At 49.8% G+C, this 22,803-nt stretch overlaps 2 protein-coding genes and 1 long non-coding RNA gene across 4 annotated transcripts in view; 1 reads left to right on the top strand and 2 right to left on the bottom strand.

Moving 5' to 3' along the window:
* Window positions 1-3,516, bottom strand: part of FDFT1 (farnesyl-diphosphate farnesyltransferase 1) — a 30,817-nt gene extending 27,301 nt beyond the window's left edge. The window contains exon 1 of the mRNA XM_017668859.3: window positions 3,366-3,516. Within this exon, the coding sequence (XP_017524348.1) occupies window positions 3,366-3,464 (99 nt within the window). The 5' untranslated portion in view covers window positions 3,465-3,516. The remainder of the gene's footprint in view (window positions 1-3,365) is intronic.
* Window positions 3,517-3,655: 139 nt separating this feature from the next.
* Window positions 3,656-8,836, top strand: LOC118968473 (uncharacterized). The gene is made up of 3 exons (XR_005056154.2): window positions 3,656-4,043; window positions 4,874-5,159; window positions 6,588-8,836. It is a non-coding gene; the product is annotated as an uncharacterized lncRNA (long non-coding RNA).
* Window positions 8,837-8,965: 129 nt separating this feature from the next.
* Window positions 8,966-19,152, bottom strand: NEIL2 (nei like DNA glycosylase 2). 2 transcript variants are annotated; one of them, XM_073232788.1, is made up of 6 exons: window positions 18,991-19,132; window positions 18,430-18,534; window positions 17,170-17,309; window positions 15,684-16,036; window positions 11,797-11,993; window positions 8,966-9,960 (listed from the first exon to the last, which is right to left on the bottom strand). In XM_073232788.1, exons 3-6 carry the CDS (start codon window positions 17,305-17,307, stop codon window positions 9,593-9,595), a joined length of 1,056 nt encoding a protein of 351 aa, XP_073088889.1. In that variant the 5' UTR covers window positions 17,308-17,309; window positions 18,430-18,534; window positions 18,991-19,132; the 3' UTR covers window positions 8,966-9,592. The 2 variants fall into 2 exon arrangements, with proteins under 2 accessions (XP_073088889.1, XP_017524353.3); XM_017668864.3 differs by lacking the exon at window positions 18,430-18,534 and having other exon boundaries at window positions 18,991-19,152.
* Window positions 19,153-22,803: the final 3,651 nt, after the last annotated feature.

Here is a 22,803-nt window from a genome sequence, read left to right as displayed (position 1 = left end):
TTGGGGACTGTTTGTTACTCAGTGAAAGCTGACTGATACACTGAGGTAAGAGACTTGAAGAGCTTAGCACAGTGCCTGGCAAACGTAACCCATTACTACCCTTACTAATTTGATTACTCACAGTATCATCTCCTGCCAACCCCATTCTCCTGCCGAATTTGTCTTCCAAAAACACTGGTTTCATTATGTTCTGCTTAAATCATTACCTGCTTTACTGAATACAGTTCAGCTTCTGGATTCCCACACAGACTTACTGAACTTTATACTTCTAGCTTACTTATTACTTATTCTTCAGTTTTACCCAGATTGGCTTTCTTATTGTTCCACACACATTGTACTCAGTCCTACCTACATGGCTTGGCTCACGCCAGCCTTTCCCATTTGCGGCCTTCCACCAACCTAAATCAAGTATCTCTTCAAGGCCCTACACCTTGCAAAGCACTTGTCTGAAAACGTTGTGCTCCAAAATTTTCCTACTTCACTAAAACTTCCTGAAATTGAAATGTACTTGAAGAATACCTGGCACTTTCTAGGTTATCTTACTTTTGTACTATGCTTTCCACGAGAGTGAATGTCCACTTTTCCACTGTGTGTTGTACACAAAGGTGTGTTCAACTTTTAGCTGAATCTGGATAATCCTCTGCTTAAGTTGTCTCCATGGCCCATCGCCTTAACAAGCAGCAAGGTGAGGTTAAGGCAAGAGCTGTGGGGTCGAACTGCCAGGGTCAAAGACAGGCTGTGCCAGAACACCTGTGGAACCTCAGGCAATTAATTAACCTTGCTGTGCCTCTGTTTATCTATAAAACAGGAAAAGTAATAGTAGCTTCCTCATAGGGTTACTGGAAGGTTTAAATAATGGATGTAAGGAAGTTTTTAAAATAGTGCTCGGCATATAGTAAGAGCTCAATAAATGTTAGCTATTATTATGACACCCTTTATCTAAAAGGTACAGATCTATGTTTAAAAAGTCTTTCAGCATGCATCAAGATCAAAGGCTAGGTCCTACCGGAACAGTCGGCAATCTGGACTGACCACAATTCCAAGTCCACAGCATGATGAGACAACTTAAAAAAGTCAATGAATACAGATGTAGGGGGAGGATGGGACGGTTTTGGAAAAGGACACTGCATTAGTTGTATCTGGACACCAGACTTCTTAAGAAGGAAATACAGTGAAAACTTAATATATAGTTAATCTTGGAGATAGATACAAAATGGTTTGTTATATAGTATTTTCAGAATATCTCTATTTGCTTGAAAAATTTTATAGTTAAAATACAATTTTTAAAGTTAAAGCAATCTTAAGCTATGTTAATTAGAAATACAGCATCCATAAGAAAGGAATTTTAAGTTCTGAAATGACCAGACCACACCTAAAGAGTACTATTCAGTTTTGGACACTAGATTTGAAAGGTAAAGAGACCAGATTGGTAAACATTTTGAAGAGTAATATATAGTAAGTAACTAAAGGACGCACAGAGAACAACTGGCTTGTATGTCAGTATTCTTAAGAGAAATTATGAGAATTCTTAAAATACTTCAAGTACTATACTACAAAGCAAGGATTGGACTCTTGGGTCACAGGAGAAAACAAAGACTCAGACTCCAGCTCACTGAGGAGGGAACATCTGGAAGCGGGAGCTGTATGGAGGCGGAGCGGGCTGTCTCCAGGAGCAGGGAGGTACTGTCGCAGGAGGTGGTCAGGAGAGTGCACGAAGTGGATTGTTAGTATTTGTCTTAGGTCGCAGATCCAGATTCAGCTAAAAGTTGAACACACCTTAGGCCACAAATGTAAAAGAGTACATTAAATGTAAAAGAGAACATTTAAACAATGGACACTACTCCTGGCTCCAAACACACAAGGGTACAATAACACAAATATTGCAAATAATTCAGGAAAGGTCCAAAAACTCTTAGTAAGAATCTCTATAATTAAACAGACATTTATTGAGCAACGGACAGGAACAATTTAAATCTACTTCCCTTACACATCCTCAAAAAGATTAATCCCCTGCCTGGCCAGAATGATTTTTCCCTTCTCTGAATTTCCTTATGGCATTCACACATTTTGTCCCATTTACTTAAGTTTATCTTGTTTAAAAACCTGGTGGTTTCTTGAGGGTAGTGCACCCTTTGGTCACTAAAGGTACCTGAGACTTTGGGAACATAAAACCAATACACAATGAACTATATATAATGAGACTATGGGTCTGATATAAGGTAAAATAGTACTAGAAAAAATGGTTGAGGGTGATTCCCAGGTAACATGAAAAAGAATCTCACTACAGTCCCTTCCTAGGTTTTTTATCAAGTTTCACAATGCGTTATCGACCTGACAGGATGGTGAGCTCTTGGAGCATCCTGTTTGTCTATACATGCCATCCTAGCTGTACCCAGCATAATGCCTGGCACAGGGGCTTGATAAATGTCTGCCGACCGTCATCAGTGGCGGCACTCACTGAAGCTCGGCTTGAAGAATGAGAAGGACCTGGAGTCATGAGACACAGGGAAAGAATTTTTTTTCTGATGGAAAACTAAGGTGTTTTAGAAAAGAACACCAATTAAGAGTACATTTAAACAAAAAACAGCATTTAACTATGATATTTCCATTGGGAAAAGAATTCAAATTTTCTGATATAACCCACTGATTCAGCTAAGTGTCTCTATTAATTCAGTAATCACTTAAAAATAATTTCCTGGTTGGAATAAATACCTTTGCAGGCATTCATTTAACAGAGGAGACAGGAATGAAGCAGATTAAATATAAACAAAACCAGGTCCGGCCTTCAGGAAGCCAACGGCGTAGCTAATCAACTGACATACAGATAACTGGTAAGAACGCGGAAGACTAAATACGTGTTCATGAAAAGCTGAGGAAGCAGAGACTGATCAGACTTGCAGGAAAGAGAGAATCTTATGGACGAAGTGGTTCAACCACAAACTGGAAGGGTGAGCAAGGTTTCATTTCGGAATCGGTGTTCACGTGGCAATAGGTGCATGGTTTATTACGTCCACAAAACTAAGCCCTTTCCCACGTAATTTGCTCATGTAATCTCAGCTCTGTAGCTAACCTATTAGAACGCAGATAAACATCACTGCTCGCGAACATATGAGGCTCAACTACCTGACGTTTTAAGCACCAAGACAACTTGGGGAAGGGGTGCTGAGGACAATGGAACCAGGCCGGGGGTGGGGCCGCCAGACAGGCTGGGGTGTGCTGCCCGCAGGGCGAAGGGCTCCTGGGGCGTTGGGCACCGGGTCGCTGCGCCCCAGGCCTTCCGTTCCTACCCGGCAGGCCAGGCCCGCCGCCCGCTGCTGCGCGCAGCCTCCCCCGCCCCCGCTGGGATGCAGGGATGCTCGGCCCACCTGGTCCATCTTGGGAATCACCTTCTGCCGGCCCCCCATCTTGAAGCGTAACAGGTTGTAGAACTCCTCGGGGTGCCCCAAGCACTTTACGAACTCCATGCTGGCGGCGGTTAGCGGGGCTCGGGATTCACCCCGCAGATGCCTCGGGCTGGCAGCAGCCGCCACTACAAGGATGAAGCGGAGGCAGGGCGGAGGGCGGAGAGGGGGCGGGCCCAGCGCGGCGCGCCCCGCCCTGTTCCCGCCCACCTCAACAGGCCTCTGGCTCTCGCACCTCTTCCCTTGGACCCGCGGGGTGGGCTGACTGGCGCTGACTGGCCAGAGCCACTCGCACCAGGAAGACGCCGGCCAATCGGCTGCGGGATGAGTCTGGCGTGACGACCACTCCGTGGGAGCTGACTGGAGCGGAAGTAGTAGGCGGGCGAACGGAACGGGATTGGTGCTTCTCGGGAGGCAGCCCTTCGTTTTCTTCTGCTCGCTCCGAGCGCGGGGGACCGAGCCCCAACGCCCCAAGCCCGCGGGCCGGCGCCCGCCACCTGTAAGGGCCAACGGGCCTGCCTATAAGCCCTCTACGCGGGTAGTCGTCGTATTTGTCCTGCCGGCTACGCTGGCTCCTCGGCGACGCGCTCGGCTCGCGGCCGCGCCCCGCCTGTGCGGGGTCCGCGCGCCGCTGCGGAGCGGGTGAGCCCCACTTCCCAGCTGCCGGTCTGTGTGCCGACACAGCAGAGCCCAACCCAGGTTACTCTGGAGGTTCGGCACGCGTTCCCCCTTGTCACAGAATGTCAGCTCAGTGATGACCGATCTTTGTTTCGTTCCCTAACACGCCCCAAAGCATCTAGAGTAGTGCCCGGCACATGCTGGGTGCCCAGGGAATACTCTGAATTGGGCCGCACCTGGGACACCTCCTCTCTGATGTCCCCAAACAGTGCAAACTTAACGCGCCCGTCCTCTTTCCCAGAGAACCTGCTCCTTCCGTGACTGGCACTAACAGCCTCCCAGTTGCCTAATGATAAGTCCAAATTACCATCCCTATATCCTCTCTCCCTCCCCAACCCTTTCTCTCCCTACTTGTTTGAAATCATCAATTCCCAGCACCTAAGAAACGAATGTCGCATTTTAATCTTGCTTCTCTGCCCCATCTTGGTTTAAACCACACCTTTTCTCCCAAACAAAATAATTTTGAGTTTGATCTCTCTTTGCATCCGTTCCCACGTGACAGCTTGAGTAATTTACCTAAAACATCCGCTTGACTATGTTGCTCTCTTGCCTGCAATCCTTCAATTTTAAATTCCTCCAAGGATATGCCTTTCAAGATAAAATTAAGGATTCTGGCATAGAATAAAAGCTCCCTCATCATTTGGTACCTGCGTCCCCCGGTCCCAGTTTTGATGGTGGCCTCCACCAGTCACGTCCCACTCCCAAGCCCTGACCCAGCCCTGCAGCACTTCACTCCCTGGGCGCGCTGGCCAGAGCACGTCACCTGCCCCAATGCCTTCCTTCTCTTCACCCAGCTTACCCATCACAGCTCAGGCGGAATCCCCTGCTTCAGGAATCATTTTCTGAGGCTCCCTGGCCTCTCCTTTTTCTGTTCTTTACATTCAACAAATATCTACTGAACACTGACTACGTGGCAGACCCTGGAAACAACAAAGATGAGCAAGACGTGGTTCCACCCCAAGGAGCTTCCAGAGACACCAGACCAGAGGAAGAAACAGACGCAGGGACCACGGGCAGGCTGCTCCAGGGTGTGCCATCGTGGCATGCAGATAATTGAGCTGAAAACCACCAAGGCCCCAGGTACTTGGACGTCCTACCCCATAAAAATAATTTAGACGGAGGAACTGACAGGAGGAGAGCTATTGCCAGAGAGCTAGATTATAATATAAACTCGGGGCAGACAGAAAGGAATGTGAGCAAGTCTGTTAAAATGTTTCTGTGCCTCATTGTTTCTACATTTCGTTTACCAAACGTTGTCTCTTTTCCTCATCCTGTGGATTGCTTCCCTCCTCTCTTGAAGCTGCAGCCCACCCCTCCACTATCTCCTTGTCAGCATGTCCTATACACCTCACTTTCCCTTTCTTCAGAATCCTTGTCTATGGCTGCCCCTTACGTATGTAATTCTTTTTTTTTTTTCTATTAATCTGTCTCATGTCAATTTGTTTCTTAAACCTGCTAGAAAAACCTCGAGGGCCCAAGGAAATTTCTTACCCAACAGACAAGGCCAATGTGACAGTGCTATTTATTAGGGACATGACTAGAGCCTAAAGCAGCTCCCCGGGTCTGAGCTCAGTGCCCTGCATTTACCAGTGGACAACGGCCAGGCCACAGACAACAGCAGAACTCTGACCTATAACCTCTGCTGCCATAGGCCCGGTATGGTCAGGACTTCGTTAAATGGCTTCTCTACACTTTGCCCCTATTTCTAACTCAGGACCAACCACAGAGCGCCAAATACGTTCCCCAAGCCAATCACAAAAGACACCGGCTTCTAGGCAGCCTGCTCCAGCTCCCCTCCCCTCCAATCAGAGCACACCTGAGGCCTGCCTTGCCTTCACCATGAAGTTCCCTCTCCTGGCCGGCCTCTGAGTCTGCCAAATGCAAATGAGAAGTGACACTCGGGGGACACCCTTGCTTTTGCAAGCTCTGAACAAGGGGCCTCATTTGTTCTTATTCCAATGGTCTTCATTCCCGCCCCCCCCCCTCCGTCTCCGTACACAGATGGTCTTCAGTGGTTACTCTCATCCTGACGTTCTCTCGTCTGTCCCTGCCTCATTGCGAACCCTTAAATTAAGGTCAGAGATCATGTTTACACTAACACTTGGCACAGCGCTCGTATGCCACCTAACAAGCCTCTACTACTTTTCGTTGAATTGCAATGCCTGAAATCAGGACTGTACTGGAACTTGTGAATGAGGTGGGCAGCCACTTGTCCCCCCTACCCTCATACAGCACTTCCCCAAACCTACTGAAACACTCTTAACACTACTGCAATAAGCTGGCCTCCTCCTTTTCATATAGGGGTTTCGTGTCTTTAGTCTTGTATTCCCAAGCCTAGAGTTTATGAGACAGAAATAATTACTGAATGGCTAGGGCCACTGAAATCTAGTATTAAATACCAGTTTTTCACAATGTCAATCATGAAACTCCAGCTCATGAGATAAACCTTTCCCCTAGAATCTGCTGATTTCTCATTGGCTTCTTTTTCTCTTGTCCCTTAAATACAAGACTTTCTTCAAGTTTCCAATGTAATGTCCATCTTTCCACCTGCTACGTGACTGACCACCGTGCCATGAGGACAGCTCCTGAATCGGTGCCCCCAGCCCAGCCTGCATCTGTGGGGGGCCTACTTCTTAATTTTGTGGTCCCCACAGTCAAGATCAACACGTCTCATCTGGCCTTCGCCCACAAACCCTACTTATCTCTCCCTATTGATCCTCCCCCACCCAGCAGCAACCAGTGGGTGGCCACCTCCAGCTCTCAGGTGCACCTGGGCCATCTCCGGCCCCTCGGCCTCGGCCCTCATCCACATATCACACCAGCTGACACCTACAGAGCCCGTCCTGGGCTGACCCTGGCCTCCTCCTCCTTCCCACTTCCACTGCTGTTTCTAAGCCAACGCTTCTCTTAAAAAATGTAGCATTTTTCTCTCCTTTCCTACGAGTCACAGTGGGTGCAGTGGCACCAGCCCGCCATGTCTGTACAGCCTCCCTATCCTGTCCCCTCCTGTACCCTGGACCCCACTTTTCTGATAAAATGTTGACTTATAGGCACTGTCTTTGCCCCAGCTTATGCCTAGCATTTCATGCTTATCTGATCTCATGAGTTAGAAAGGTAAATATAAATTAAGGGAAAACATTTATACATACACACACACACACACACATACATATTTTCACATAAATATGTATAGGCATATGTGCAAGAGTGCATAGGTATATTCTTCTAGATACAAATAGCAATCTATTACTCAAAATACTTTCACAGCATCTGGTCTAGAAGTGGGGTTTTAAAACTAAGTTTTAAAAAAAAATAGGCATGTAGTAACTACATTGTTTTTTCATGTGAAATCTTCGTAAGTGTATATCAATAGTACCTTAAGAAAAACTTAAATAAATAAAAAAATATAGGCAGAGAGAGATGGCCTCTGAGAAGTTGAAGATTTTCTCTAAAACCCCTTTATTGAGTGTTACGGACTGAATTTTATCCACCTCTCTTACATGCCATGCCCCCCTCCCCAACACACACACACTAAGCCATGATGAGTATATATGAAAATAGGGTATTTAAAGAGGTGATTAAAGTTAAATGAGGTTGTAAGAGTGGGTCCCTGACCCAACAGGACTAGTATCCTTCAAAAAAGAGGAAGAGACACCAGGAGCGCCGGCACCCAGAGAGGCAGCCATGTGAGGACACGGGGAGGGAGCTGCAAGCCAGGGACACCAGCAAACTCCCTGGCATTGACCTTGGACTGCCAGCCTGCAGAACTCTGAGAAATAAATGTCTGGTGTTTAAGGCCTCCTGTTTTGTTAGGCAGCAGCCCCAGATGTCTAACACATAGCTTGAGGCCAAAGAATCGGCAGTGCTGTGGAGTCCCTGAGGAATGAAGGTGCAGGATATGCAAAAGTGGCACAAGGACCGCTGGATGGACTTAGGTTAGACGTAGGGACATCACGTCTACCAGGGATCGCTGACACCGGTTGTAGGCAATAATCTGGAATGATCTGGAGAGAACACAGTGGACAGATCTTTGAACAGATTCAAATGACACTTGGAGAAGTTTTGGGTCCTAATGGGTTATAACAGCATCTTCTGCACCGTGTTCCAAAGAGCAGTAAAGGTAACAGGGCTTTCACAGTAAAGTAAGGTTCAGAAGCAGAATAAAGAAAATAGTTTGCTTTACTGCAGAATTTCCTGGAGGCTTTAGGTGCTCCATAGAGCTCCAAGAGGAGAGATACAGCATTATTTGGTCACAGGACCCTTCATCTGTGAGTCATCAAAGCTGATGCATGGATCAGATACTCAAGAGCTGATGGATCAAAAGCAACGTGGCTACTTCGAGACGTGCCCCTAATGTCAGCCAGGATGTTGGTGATAAGTGTGCACCCTTGGCTCTAGTGAACTGTGTGAACTTAATGAGACTTCTCTAGACTTCAGTCTCCTCATCAATAAAACAAAGACAGTGAGTCCCTTCCCCCATGGGGGTTTGTAGATTACACAGCCAGAACTACAGGGTCAGCAGTGTATAGGCAGCTCTTACACAGCACATAGGTCTGTTGTAAAGTGGCTTCCCACTGTTAGCAACTCTCAATGACTTAAGACAAAGAAGAGTCAAGGACAGCTGGAAATAACAGCCACTGTTGACAGTTTTGCTCACACATGTGACTCTTTGACAGGCCACAGTCTGGGGCAACAGACGTGAACTCACTGGTGTTTCACCAGCGCAGTGCACCAAGCGGCAGAGCGCGCCGTGTGCTCACCCCCTGCTCTGCTCCCTCAGTGGATGCGTCAGGTTCCCTTGCAAATTCTACCAGCCACCTCTACAAGGAGCTCAGTTACTTACAGCATTAAGAGCCTTAAGTGCCAAATAAAAGATGACAAAAGAAAATAACAAAGAGCTTTATTTTCATGTCACCGTCCTAGTTTCTGGCTGTCACTAACAACCTTATTTCCTACACTGTTCAACATACCAATAATTACAAATATTTCACATTCAGGAAGAAATGAGGGGCTTTTACCTAAAGCCTCTGAGCACAGCAGGAAGGCGGCCAGGTCCCTGGTCCCCTGCTCCCTTCTGGCGGCTCCGTCCCGGGGAAAGGAGCCAGGCTGGATCTGACCACTACTCCCATTAAAGTCCATCTTCACCCCTGGACCCCTCGAGGGGAACAGAGAGAGACAACACATCTTCCCGTTTCTCAAATGGAGGGCCTTAAAAACCACCAGTTTACAAAAAAAAAAAAAAAAAAGTCTTCTGGGGGCACAGCATTGGCCAGGCACTTCGTTCTCACTGCCCCACGGGGAGTTCTGCCCCGAGCTGTTGCCGTGATTTTTTCCCTCCCTCACAGTGGTAGTATTAGGCAGGAAGAATGAACCAAAACTAGAAAAGGACACACTGAACCTGTGACCCCTGTACATTAGACACCACCCCCGAGATGAGTGACATCCCCCGACCACCCTACCCTCCGGTTCCTGGACCCAGGCCCAGTCCTTACCCACACCTCCTCTCTTAACGTTCAGGCATCACTATCCCTTAAGGAAAAGGTCCCATGAAGAAAGGGCCCAGGTGACCTGGGGGAGCTGGGCTGCTCCGGCTTGTCAGGTGGCACCCGGGGCTGGCACTGTGGGCACCACCAGGTGAGCCTCTGGAAGCCACCTGGGGGTCCAAATGCTTCCTTCCTGACTTGGTGCCCAACAGGGCACCGCTCCTTCTGGTAGATCTGTGTGTGCTGCTGTTTGCCCTGGAATTTGCCCTGAAGCCAGTCCGCACTGAACTCTACCACGTGATCCAAGAGGGCCTCAAGATGAGGAGGACCGAGGAGAGAGCCCAGAGAGAGCGGGTGGATCCCAGCTCTGTATAAGGCTTCGTTCTTAATGATGTTCCCTGGAAGAAAGCAAGGAGAGGTCAGAAAGGACACAGGCCGTGTCCACAATGAAACCAGTCCGCCATGGGAACACAGCACCCGGCAGCTAGGGAGTGTCTCGGGAAGGCCTGGAGCTTCTCCGAGGGGTACGAGGGCTCTTGGGCAAGTTGCCTATTTTGAGTCAACCTTTCCATCTGCAAAGCAGGCTTGCTAACACCTTTACAGTTGTTGCGAAGATGAAATGAAATAAAACTCAGACATGGCCCACATGATAGCAAAAGGTTATCAAAACAGGCTCTGCAAACTGACTGCCTGGATTTGAATCCCAGCTCAACTGGATGCTGGTTATGTGACCCTGGCAAGTTCCCTACCTTCTTTACCTCTCAGTTTCCTTACCTGTTAAACTGGGATAGGTTACCTGGTTTTTGCGAGCAGTGAGAATTCCCTTGCACACACACACACATGCATGCACACAAATGCTGAGCAGTGTAGCTGGTCCTTAGAGAATACTCAGGAAATATGAGCTGTTATTATTTAAAATGTCAAGCATAATGCCTAAATATAGAGAGTGTTTACAAGGTTTTATGTCGTTATTTTTCTATTCCTTCCTGCCTTTGTGATGGCAGCTGTGATCCCTCCTTCCAGAATCAGTAACTCTCTTCAAAATGTCCCAACCGTGCCTTTTCTTTCACCTCTACCAGGCGTTTATCACACTTTATCTGAAGTTACAGTAAACTGAGCCCAGCCTTGCTGCCATTAACAATGATCCCTTTAAGGAGAGAAGGTGAGCTCAGTAGAGGGCAAGCATTCCGTGCACGTGGGCAGAGGAACGCCACGGCTGCCCTCTCCGGAGCTTCATAATCACACGGCTCCTCACCCATCACTGGCGGGTGACCCGCATTCACGTTTCAGCCACACTACTTACTAGCAGGGGATCCTTTGCTTCGGCTTCTGCATCTGAACAAAGGGCACACTAACTGAGCTACTATCCTCTGGAGTAACAGTGAGGATGAAGCCATGGGCCCGAACGTCAGAGTCACTTGAGTGTCTGCTATTATTTTTGTTGGCAATAATGACTAGTTAGGGCTTTAGCTCCTGCAACTCCAAAGGCCACTTCTGGAGGCCCTGGCTTCTCACGGTGTAGGGGCTCCCATGCTTCTACCACAAGAAGGCAAGCCCTGCCTGGTGAGCCGCCGGGCCTCCTCCTCACCCGTGAGGTGCGCCACACTGCGGGCACCACTCCCCACTGCCCAGGCAGCCAGTCACAGTACACTTAGTGCCCTGCTGTGGTTGTGACGCTGTTTCTGTAGGCCAGCTAACCAGCTGTTCTAGTTTTCAAACTGCTCAGCTCTGCCACCACCTCAAATGCTCAGTTCACATCTCAGGACACCTGCGCAGGGAGGGCACCTTCGTCACGCATGTCACAAGACACCTGTGCTCTGACCAGCAGGCAGCTCCATCTGCCCAAAAGGGGCCCCGTTAGCAACCTGCAAGGCCTTTGGCTCCTGGCAGGTACTGATCAAGCACCTCTTGGGTGCCAGGCACGGCACCAGGCAGAGGAAAATCCAGGAAATGAGACACGACCCTGTCCTTTAGGCGGCTGCATGCTGACATGGCCATCAGGCACATGACAGCTGATTTACAATTAGGCTGTGAATTCTGGAGCTAGGAAGTTAGAAATTGCCTAACTGAACTCCCTTGTTTTAAAAATGAGGGCAGTGAAGCCAAAGAGATGAAGTGATTGCCCCACGACCAGCAGTGGTGGTACACCTGGGGCGGGCTGCAGCTTGGGGCCTCCGGGATGGGGCTTTTCATTAAACAGCTCCATGGGGCCCTCCCTTTCCCATCGGTCATACCTAGGCCTGAGAAGTATCTTTGGTCCAACAGTGTATAGCAGACAGGCTGCTCCTGGCCCAGAGCTTCCAAGGCTTGTCCTCGATGGAACTTTCCAGACAAGATGTCAGAGGTGGGAATGACCACTGGGGAAGAGCCCCAAGACATCTGACAATTGTAAAATGCCAGGAAGCCACCACTGCCAAAATGCAGGACCAACCTGGGGAGAAAAGAAGTGTCTTAAGTGCACAGTTACAACAGAATTGTCAGGTCACACGCACACACAGCTCCCATTCCACAGACAAGATGAACCCAGGAAAGCTGAGGTCTCCAAAGAGAAAACAGACAGCTTGGCCAGAACCATAAACATCCCAGGACTAAATGAAGTAATTAAAACAAAACACATACATTATTCCCCCCTTTTTCTGATCGTAGCAGTGCATGTTCACTGGAGACAATGTGGGGACCTTAGGGAAGGCTAATGCTCCGGAGGTGCGGCTACTAACACAGACACTGGGCAGCTAGGAAGGAGGGCAGAGACCTGCAGGCCAAGAGGCACCACTCCCAGCCCCAGGCAGCAGTCACACCAGCACCCACTCCCCTGGGCTTCCCGAGAGCAAGGGCAGAGGAGACACCCTGTCAGCTCGGATGCAGAAACAGCACTGTAAGAGAAGATAATCAGCCCGACAGACCCCACACCTGAAGAAGAGTCCGGTGTCTCACGCGGACATAAAAGGAGGACTTCGGAGCAGCAGGGGTTCAGGAAAACCTCTCCGCATAGTACCAGAGGCCATGACTCAGGGAAAAATATGCACCCCATGGAAATGCAATGAGCAAGGATCTCCGGCCAGGGGGAGAGGCGAAGGATGGCTGGGTTCTGTGCCCTTTACTGTGAGGCTGAAACGGACTGTGATTATGAGCGTGCCACTGAGAACTGGAATACCAGAAGAACTCTCGAAACGCAAGATACCTATTTTAACATGTTTCTAATCGTTAATTTGGTCATACATAATTAATAATGTAATACAGGTGATTTAAAAATCTGAAACTAAAATTTTGAACTAAGCAAATACACGAGAAGGGGTGGACATGAAAGCAAAGTAGTGAAGTGAAAATAGTTAGCTGATCGGAAAAATAAAGCTGTCAGTTGTTTCCCCAGCAAAATGGTTTTTTTTCAGGAATCGTGCAGCACTGATACTCTGGACAAGCTATGGCAAAACCACAAGTATGACCCGAGAACAACGGAGAGGAGGCTCTTTATGAGGAAAGGGAAAGAGGTTGGGGGCTGTTCTAAGCACAAAGTCCATCAGAGGAAACTGGGGAGTCCCAGGTGTTGGGGCTGCTCACTGGCGGGGTTGCCACAGTCAGTCACTGGCTGGACTGTTGCCGGGGGAGGCAGAAATTTTTCCCTCCTCCTACTAGGAGGTAAAATAGCCAAAACAGTGTAAGTGGTAAGGCCCTGCCTCTTCCTCCCCTGGGGTCCCCAGTTGACCAGGAGTGGTGGGCCTTAGAGCTCCCCCTGCAGGCCTCCCCACGACGTGTCACTGAGGCGTCCCTTGACCAATTTTCACAAATTCAAAGGTCTCCTTTCAGAGGAGTGGACGGTGAGCAAAAAACCAGTTTCAATAACAAGGGAGAGGAAGGATTGTTGATGTAATGGTCTTACAGATTTGACAGTTATTAACCCGGAAAAAAAAAAGATAAGACTATTACCAACAGACTGAAGATGAATAGCAGCATTTCCAAATTAACGGGGTAAATAAAGGAAGAAACTTGATAAATTCAACAGAAGAAAAGGAAACAAGACACAATAAAATGGCAAATGTTACCAAGTCCAAATAACACAGGTACCCCTTTTCAAAATAGCGCTCCCGTTTGAGTTTAGAAAGATACAAAAGCCAGCCATTCTCTGTTTGTAAGAAACACACCTAAAATAGGTGAAAAAAACATACCTACAAGTAAGTGGGTAGAGACCAAGAGATGCACCAACCGAACACAGAGCGGCACTGTTAGCATCAGGAAAAGCAGAATTCAAGACCGAAGGCAGGGAGGGGGTCTGCTGCGGTTAGTAATGAAGCTGCAGAGCCCGGGGGGAGGGGGGGTCAGGGGCCTTGATGCCTTGGGTGGCAGGGCACAAAATACATAAACTAAAATGCTTAGAAAGACAGGGAGGAACTTTCTAGAACCACAACTGCCTGCGGGAACTTTAATGCTCCACTTCCCACACTGGGCGTATTAAGTAAACAAACAAAAGCAAGGATGGGAAGAATTTGAATTGTCAACGCAATAACCTGTTCCTAACATTTACAGAATGTTTTCCTTTAAAAGAACTTACTATCTTCCTTCATGTTCATAAACTATGAGCAAAGACCAACGCTGCATTGGGCTGCAAATCTAACAGATGCCAAAAATAGACAATGGACAGGCCGATGTCCTGACTGCAGTGCAATAAAAAAATGACAACAAAACAAGGACCCCAAACAAGAGAACATTTGGAAAATTAGGAAATACTCTTCCATATAGAATGTATGAAACCAATTTTATTTATTTGAAAGGGCAACAATAGAGATAAAACTAAGGCAAGCCTAATTAAGAAGCAAAGCATAAAACAGGAAGAATGGGAAAGGAGCGAACTGAAAAGCAAGAGACTGCCACATGCGAACTCTGTGACAACACACGTGGAAGCCGAGGGCTGCGCCCTATCAGCCAAAGAGCATTTCAACCGCCCTCGCCGGTGGCTAACTCAGAATCTGCCTGTGAGCTGGCTTCAGGCAGCAAGGGCTTTGCTGGGGGTTTCGGAGAAAGCTCTTTGCTCATCTGAACCTCTAGAAATGATCCTCTCTCTTCCTTTTCTCTCTTCTCTTGTGTGGACATAATGCCTGAACCTGCAAGAGCCTCCTGCTGCGAAACTAAGGACAAAACCAACAAGTGGGGAAGGGCAGACACAGGAGAACCACGGGAACATGAAGCCAAAAGCCAGGAACTGAGTCAACACCAAAGCCCACCTCCCTCTGAACTCACGTTACATGAGCCAAAAAAATCCCTCCGCATTTTAGACAGTCTGAGTTATTTTTACAGTCCAAGCATCTGCCTGTTCTGCATCATACCACAAATAAAGAGGGCAGTTTTGAACATGGAAAGATATAATTATGAAACTTTAGAAAAGTAGGTTGACTTTTGGGTAGAAGGGGCCTTCTGTAGCAAGAGAGGAAAACTTCAGGACTAGCAAAAGAAATACTGACCACTGACTATTTAAAAATTAAAAATCCCAAATGCAAAAAGGCACAAACACCATCAAAGTGCACGGACTCGTAGTAATACTGACACCACATATCACAAAGCACATTATCTAAAAGACCCTACAAATTGATAACAAGTGCACACACAGCTGAATGCTAGTGACAATTGGCTGAGCAAGGCCATAATGAGGGTCACTCTCTATGACCAGCAATGACTCCTCTGGGACTCCACCCACACTCGGGAAATCTTCCTGAACATGGATAGAGAGCTCTGTGCACCAGGACAGTCTTCTCAACATTAAACAGATTACAAATGGGGACAATTCTGTCCCTAAATTCAGAGTGCACGAGTCAAGCCATAATGTTCTGCAGATTCTGCCCCCCATCCTCAAGGGCCAAGTTTACTGGGCACGTTCTCCCCCTGTGCTTGGCTGCCTCGGGATATTACCAGCCCTCTCTGGATGCAGCCCAGTCTCCTTTCCATTACGGGTACAAGGAATGTACCTGTCCTAGGAAGCAGGCTGCTGGAGAGCAGATAGGAGCACCCCCACCCCGCCCCGGGGGCGTGCCGTAGAGCCCAGCCCCAAGCCTGTACATGGGGGCCCAACGAATGCCACCGACCCTGCAGAGCACAGGCAGTCCCAGTCCCAGCCTGTCCAACCAGCCATCACCTGGGGACGGGGTCCCTCCAGTCGCCCCTCTTGTTGGCCTTCTTCGCCCTGGAGAACTCATTCACCCAAATGCTGCCGAACAAGCCAAAGCGGACCTGCAACCACCGCTCAGCACCTCCCGCAGGGCTGTCTGCCCCCAGACACTCAGAGCCACTGTCCCCAAGGGGGACAAGCTCCAGGGACTGGGAGGGCTGGGCAGAGGTTTTCTGGCCATTGGGCCCCAAGGTCTGCTTTTGTTCCCTGGTCGCCTCCTCCCTCTCTCCTTCTTGTAGAGGTTCTGGCAGTGGGTTGCTGCCAAGGGACCTGATTTCTTCATCTGGATCAAATCTAAGGAATAATTTCTTTCCGTGGACCTAGTAAAAAAGGAACATGATGTTAAGGCTTTGCACAGACCTGCGTCCACTACAAATGCATCTGTTCAAACCTAACCTGCAATGTGGTGGTATTAGGAGGTGGGGCCTCTGGCGGGTGATTAGGTCCTGATGTGGAGGCCTTGTGAATGGGATTAGTGCCCTTATATAAGAGGCCCCAGAGAGCCCCCTCGCCCCTTCTGCCAGGTGAGGATACAGCGAGAAGATGGCCATCTATGCACCAAGAGCCCAGCTCTCACCAGACCTCAATCTCCAGAGCTGGAGAAATAAATGCCAGTCGCCCATAGCACCCCCAGTCCGTGGTGTTCTGTTACAGTGGCCCAAAAGAACTTACAGAGCTGTAGGGACCCAGAAGAGAGGAAGAGGTACATGCAGACATTTAACCAATGCACATTTCTCCCTTCGTGCCTCGTCCATGAAGCTTTCCCAAGTTATGTATTTTAGATTTGGCTTTTGCTCTTTGCTTCAGTGGCGTGGGCAGTTAGGACATGATTTCACAAGGTGACTGCGAGCAAGTGGAAGATCAGACTGGCAATGAAACAGATCCAAGCCAGACAGCAGGGCCACCCTAGGATTTCTGAGGAGAAACGCTCCCCATGTTTTCGTGGATTAGCTAAGAAATACACACAAATTGTCTCCAGTAGTATTCGATTCATAATACTTTGTGAGAAATAATCAGCACACGCCCACATGTGTCACACACAAACTGACAGCAGCTAAAGACAACACATTATAAAATTCAGTACCTCTCACCAGCCCCAAAAATGGATTTGACAGAAGTAATGGCCATAAGAGAACTCGCAATAAAAAAGCTATAGTCAGTAAAAATGGACCACTGACACAAAAGTTGATCAGTGAGTCAAACCATCATTGTAAAGAAAAGAACAGTTTCAGTAAAAGTGAGACTAGGAAATGTGTATAAAGGAAAAGCATGTTCCAGCCGCTTTGTATTCTATTTTCATATTGCTACCCTAGTGTATAATGTGTATCATGCCTGGGGTTCAAGAAGCAATGCATGAACGTCTTGGCATCAATTCCAGGGGAGGACGGGATGTGCCGAAGGAGCCAGCCCTTCTGTGTGCGGTATGGCACAAGCCCACCAGAGATGAACTCACCTGGGCATCCTGGAGCCACAAGGACTGAAAGCCAGCAGGGATTAGCTTCTTACTACTGCCCCCTGTCCTGATCACCTGCTGCCCCACAAAAGGGGAGACCAAGTGGTGAAACTTCCTCACAGAAGGCCCTTCTGGCATCCCTGCAGGCAGACATGGAGAAAGGAGACACTGTCTTAGCTGGTTTCTAGCCTTTCTGATGGGTGCTAAGCCCCAGGCTTTCAAGCAGCTTCTTTTTGCCACCAACTTTAAGAGTACATATGGCCAAGAAGCATGGCTGGGGACGGGGACAGCTCAAAGAGAAGGGCCAGCGGCGGCAGGCTATGGGCTGGGCCGGTTCCGGGGCATGGTTTCCCTTTCCAGCCCCTTTCACTTTGCCTCAAGCAGCACACACTTACTACGTACCAACAGTGTGCCAGGCGTCCTCTCACGGCACCCTCCACTGTGATCCTGTGGCTGCCACAGGATCACAGTGGAGGGTGCCGTGAGATGTTACTTTCTGCCTGGGCTGTGGGCCCCTAACTCATCTTCACGCTTTCTGCCCTTCCCCTTCCCTCCCAAACCAATCATCCCACCCCACTGCTGCTGATTTACTTCCCCCCTTTTAAGAAAGAAATGGTCATGGAAGAGAAGGCTGTACGGGCCACAAAGACAGATGTGGACCCTGCCTCCCAGGACCCCCTGCTAGTAGGGGAGCTGTGTGTGTATTTGACAACTTGCGGAGCTAAGAATGACAGTGCACACACAGGGGCCTGTCGGTTCAGAGCAGGGAAGGGAGGCATCCAGCTTACCTACAAGTAATTATCCCTGTTTACTGAGAAACAGCTGGGGTTCCGCTTTAACCCGGACGTAGTATTATCTGTGACCTCCATCTCTCCCTGCCCCGAACCATCCAGGTTTGCGCATGAGGCAGGCAGGTGTTTGAGCCGGAGGGGTCTGCACCCTGGCTTCGAGGACACAGGAGAAGCCCCACCCCTTACCCAGGGCACATTACTTAACAACATGTTTCCTCATGCCCACTAAACTCTAAGTTAACAGAAAACCCACAAGACTAAGTACCTAACATGATGGTAGCCATTGCATTTCAGCAATTCTAAAAAACACTTTAAAAATCTCTGAAATGGGGTTGCTCTTACAAGCCACGCTTTCTCATAGTTCAATTAGCACATTCAGTAATGTGTAAACTTAATAGTGCCTTAGATTCCCTGAAATGCAGTATTTCCCCTAACCAGACCTTCAAGACACTCAAGAGGCTATACTGACCAAACAGCAGGGCTGCAAGGACACCCCAGGCCGCAGCCGATCTTTAGGGAACCAGCGCTCTGGGCCCGCGTCATTTCCAACCAGGAAACCTTCCGGAAAGCCTCCCTGCGAAATGCACCTAATCCTTAAAATCTTTAGACACACGGCTGTGCTTCTTTCAGGTATATTCACGTAGATAGAAAGCTTGGCAGCAAGTTGCTTCGACCACAGCCTTTGGAGCTCAGACCCGGAGGGACGTCCCTTCGACGGGGAACCAGCCTGCCCTCAAACCCCGCCCTCCCGGACTCAGCGGCAGCAGGGGAGGGACGGCCCCGCTGCTCCCGGCGGGGGAATCACTGCCTCGGAGCGCCCCCAGCTTCCCCGGGAGAGAGGCGGGCGCAGAGCCGGGACCCGAGGGCGCGGGGAGCCCCCGGGGGAAACCGTTCAGGGCGCGCGCTCCACAGGCCCACTTCTGGACGTTCGGCCTTCCGGGTTTCCCCGCCGGAACGCGGGGAAGGGGCCACAACGCGCAGGCAGCGCAAAGCTCGGAGGCGCCTCGGGAGGGGCGGCCGCGGAACTCACCGGCTCTGGCTTGCGGCTCTTGGGCGGCCCGGAACCGTGCACAGCGGCCGGAATCGCGCCCGCATCCGCGCGGGGTCTACCGGGTGGGCGCGGGGCTCAGTCCGAGGAGGGCAGTGCGAGGCGTGCACGAGGTTCCCCAGGGGCGGGGCCCGTAGGGGCGGGGCCCGTCTGTGGGCGGGGCTCAGTCCGAAGCGGGCAGTGCGAGGCGCGCGCGAGGCTCCCCAGGGGCGGGGCCTGTCGGTGGGGCGGGGCCCGCCTGCAGGTGGGCGCGGAGCTCGTCCCCGGGAGCGCTCGCGGGGCTCCGTCCCGCGGCGAGGAGAGCGGGATGACCGTGAGGCTCCTCCCACAGGGTGGGGCGGGTGAAGCTGGGCTCCGCCCACTGGGTGAGCGCAGGAGGCGGGGCTCGCCCGCAGTGGGTGGGTGCGGGGCTCCTGCCCTAAAGGGGTCGCTCACGGCCTGGCCGTCGGGTAACCGGGATAAAAGGGGGGAGTGGGAGGGGCGCGGAGGAAAGCTGAGTCCGAGCAGACGGGGCGAAGAAGCAAAGCGCCCCGGAACGTTTATCTTACGAAGACAATAAGGTTATGGAGAGAAGCGGATTAACTGCGGAATAGGAGAGCTTTGTTCGGGCAAAGGAAAGGCAAGGCTCGGAGTTGGTTTTTCTAGGCTTCCAACCCTAGTGAGGTAATTATGAAAAGGAAACGGGCCGCCAAGGAATTCTAACGAATGTTGAAAGGATTCGATCTTTTACTTATAATTTGAGTATCACTATTTGAATTTTGACCATAAGCAAATACTACTTTAAAAGTAGTACTTGTTTTTTATTTCAAAGAACAAAAAAAGTAGACTATTTAAAATAAGTACGTTCCCGTTTTGCTAGCTCCCCAAGAGGACAGAGCCAGAGCAGATGCCCCAGACCGTCCAGGACAGCAGTCACAGAGCTCCAGGGCCCTGAGGGCGCGGCCAGCACCGAGAGACGGGCCCGGGCCCTCCTCAGGTTGGGGCCTGCCAAGTGAGGCGTGGGGGCACAGGTGGCCTTCTGCTGAGGAGGCTGGGGGCGACCGCGAGGGGAGGAAGGTTACGAAGGCCTGGGTGCAGAGGGACCCCGGCACAGACGGGATGAGGTGGGAGGCAGGGCGTTTCTTAGAGGGACCCCCTGTGAGCTTGTTGGTCCCCTGTATGTCTGTCCTCTTCTGGAGAACAGCATCTCCACCGCAGGATGGCCGCTGCTATGGGACAGGTGCACCCCACCTGTAGTGTCTGGAGCCCTTCATTTCCCACTGTAGATTCTGGCTGAGCTGGCAAAGAAACCAGAGCCACTCTCCTTGCCTCACCTCTTGAACTGAATGGCTGGCGCCTAAGGGGGCTCTGCTGAGGCCACATGGTTGTAGGCTTGGGGAACCAAATGGCTCTCAGCTTGAAACAGACATTACTATTGTTGAGCACATACACTGTGCAAGATGCTGCTCTAAGTTCTTTACATGTATCACCTCATTATTAGCTGTGGGAAGATAAGCAAGTCATACTATGTTTGAACTTACATGTGTATTAAGCGGGACATCTATTTCATGGTGTTCTTACAGAAATACTGTAAAGCAGGGCTTCTCAAACTAAACTGTGCACTTGAGTCACCTGGGAAACTTGTTTCAATGCAGATTCTGACTCGGGTTTGTAGCAGTGCCCAAGATTTTGCTTTTCGATCAAGCTCCCAGGTGTTGCTCCTGCGGAAGCTGGTCCGAGGACCACACTTGGAGCACCAGGGACTGAGCACAATGCTCGGCAGTTGGCAGGCACGCAATAAATATTCTTTTAATGAATGATTAAGTGAGATATTGGATACAAAACAGTCAAGCAGTAAAATGCTGTGCAAGTGCGGTGTGATCATCGCTCTAAGACTAAGGCTGGGGAACCTGCCTGGAAAAAGCAAACCTCAGAAGAGTAATTACAGAATAGCAGTGAAGAACGCTATGCCTGCATCAGACCGCCTGGGTCCAAATGCCGCTGCTCAGCAGGCAGAGCTTGGGCAAGGAATGTAACCTTTCTGTACCTCAGTAGCTTCATCTGTAAAATGGAGTGAAATGCCTACCTCACTGGTCTACTGTGGGATTTGTTGAGATGATTCACATAAATCGGTCAGCACCAGGTTTGGTTTACAGTATTATCTCAGTATGTTTTAGTTACTATTCACCTCCTGCATGGGGGGGCACCCGCAACGCCCACAGGAACCTGTGCCTCAGCACTAAGGGGGTCAGCACCCAGCTTCGTAAGGGCCATGGAGCCAATTCCACCCTCTTCCTTTGTGCCCCCGATTTCTCCAAAGGGTTAAAGTTAAAATGCACTTGAAAACTGATTAATATACAGCCACCTCTAAGACAGCAAGAAAGGAAGGGAAGAAGAAAAGCAGTAGGATCCGTGAGGAATGACCTGCCAATGACCGTTTGGGGGTACTGAACTGCATCTGGGGGTTTCATGTGTCTCTAGAGCCCCTAGGGGGCACCGAGGGCTGAGTGGGGCCCCCAGGTCTATTCCAAGCGCTCCTCTTTGGGGCATATGACACCTGTTCCCCAGTGTTTCCAGGCCTTCTATCATGTCTGAATTGGGAGAATTGGGAGTATTTGCCACCAAGGATTCTCCCCAACCTCTAGAAAGATGTTGAAGGACTTCATCTTGGAATGGGACCTACACCCAGGCTGTGTGGGGTTTCCAGGTTTCAGGTTTCCACCCTTTAGGAGGGACAGGGGTGGGTGTAAAAGCCCAGGGTCTGGAGTCAAGTACATGTGGTCTGAATCCTGAAAGCACACGTACCAGTTCTGTGACCCTCAGCGAGTGACTTAAAATCCATGGGCCGTATTTTCATGTGCACACCGAGTTTACGAGGATAAATAAATACTTTATGTGATACGTAAAGGTACTAACAGCGTCTAGCGTGCAGGAGTGCTCAATAAGCAGTAAGTACTTGTTAAAGCAGAATTTCTGGGTTGATCTCAGATGGTTTGAAAATCAGACTACCGTCTTCTGGAGGCCACGAGAACGCCGGCGCCCCCAAGTGGTGAACGCATTAACTGCACGGACAGGCCTTTATGCCAATCTCAGGGCCTCCCTCTGAGGGTTGGGGCCTTCCTCAGCCAGGTGTGGGCCTTGGGCAAGTTCCCTCAACAGTGATGGGACAGGAGGGTTAGAACCAGGGGATCTCTGAGCCCTCATGATATGTAAATGAGTCAGGCATGGTCTCCCGATCCAGGCTTCCTTTTTCCTAGTGGGGTTTAGTTTTCTTTCCCATCCATTCAGCTCTCCAAGGCCTGCTACTGGAAACCTTCAGAACAGTAGCTTCCACATATCCTCAGCAGCCTGGGTGCTTATACACCTGCAGACTCCAGACCCATATCCTCCTGCAAGGAAGAGGCTACCAGGAATTCCTCAGCTCTGTCCTTGTGCAAACAGCTACATTTTAGACTATAGAATTCCTGGGCACCTAGAGCAGTGCCAGGACTCTTGACAATTGCCCCAGGACTGTTCAGTTGCTTGACTTAATAGCTAAATAGGAAGGATTACTCTGGGCCCACCTTGAACCACCAAGGGCCAGGACACCCTAGACAGAGGCTGACCTGTCCAATTTGTTCAACACAGCCTTGCAGCACTGGGCGAACCCAGAGCTGAAAGCTGGACTTCTTAACCTGGGGCACATGGAGAGTGTTCCAGAAGTCATAACACCTCAAAGGGGTGAGTTGTATGCAAAATCTCAGACTATGCATCTCTTTCTGGGAAAGTAGACACAGTTTATGTTACATTTTCAGAGAAGTGTGTGACCCCAGAAGG

This window comes from Manis javanica, chromosome 3, assembly GCF_040802235.1.
Source record: "Manis javanica isolate MJ-LG chromosome 3, MJ_LKY, whole genome shotgun sequence".
Classification (NCBI taxonomy): domain Eukaryota; kingdom Metazoa; phylum Chordata; class Mammalia; order Pholidota; family Manidae; genus Manis; species Manis javanica.
Note: the sequence above shows the minus strand (reverse complement) of the source record. Positions and strands in the feature narration are given on the sequence as shown.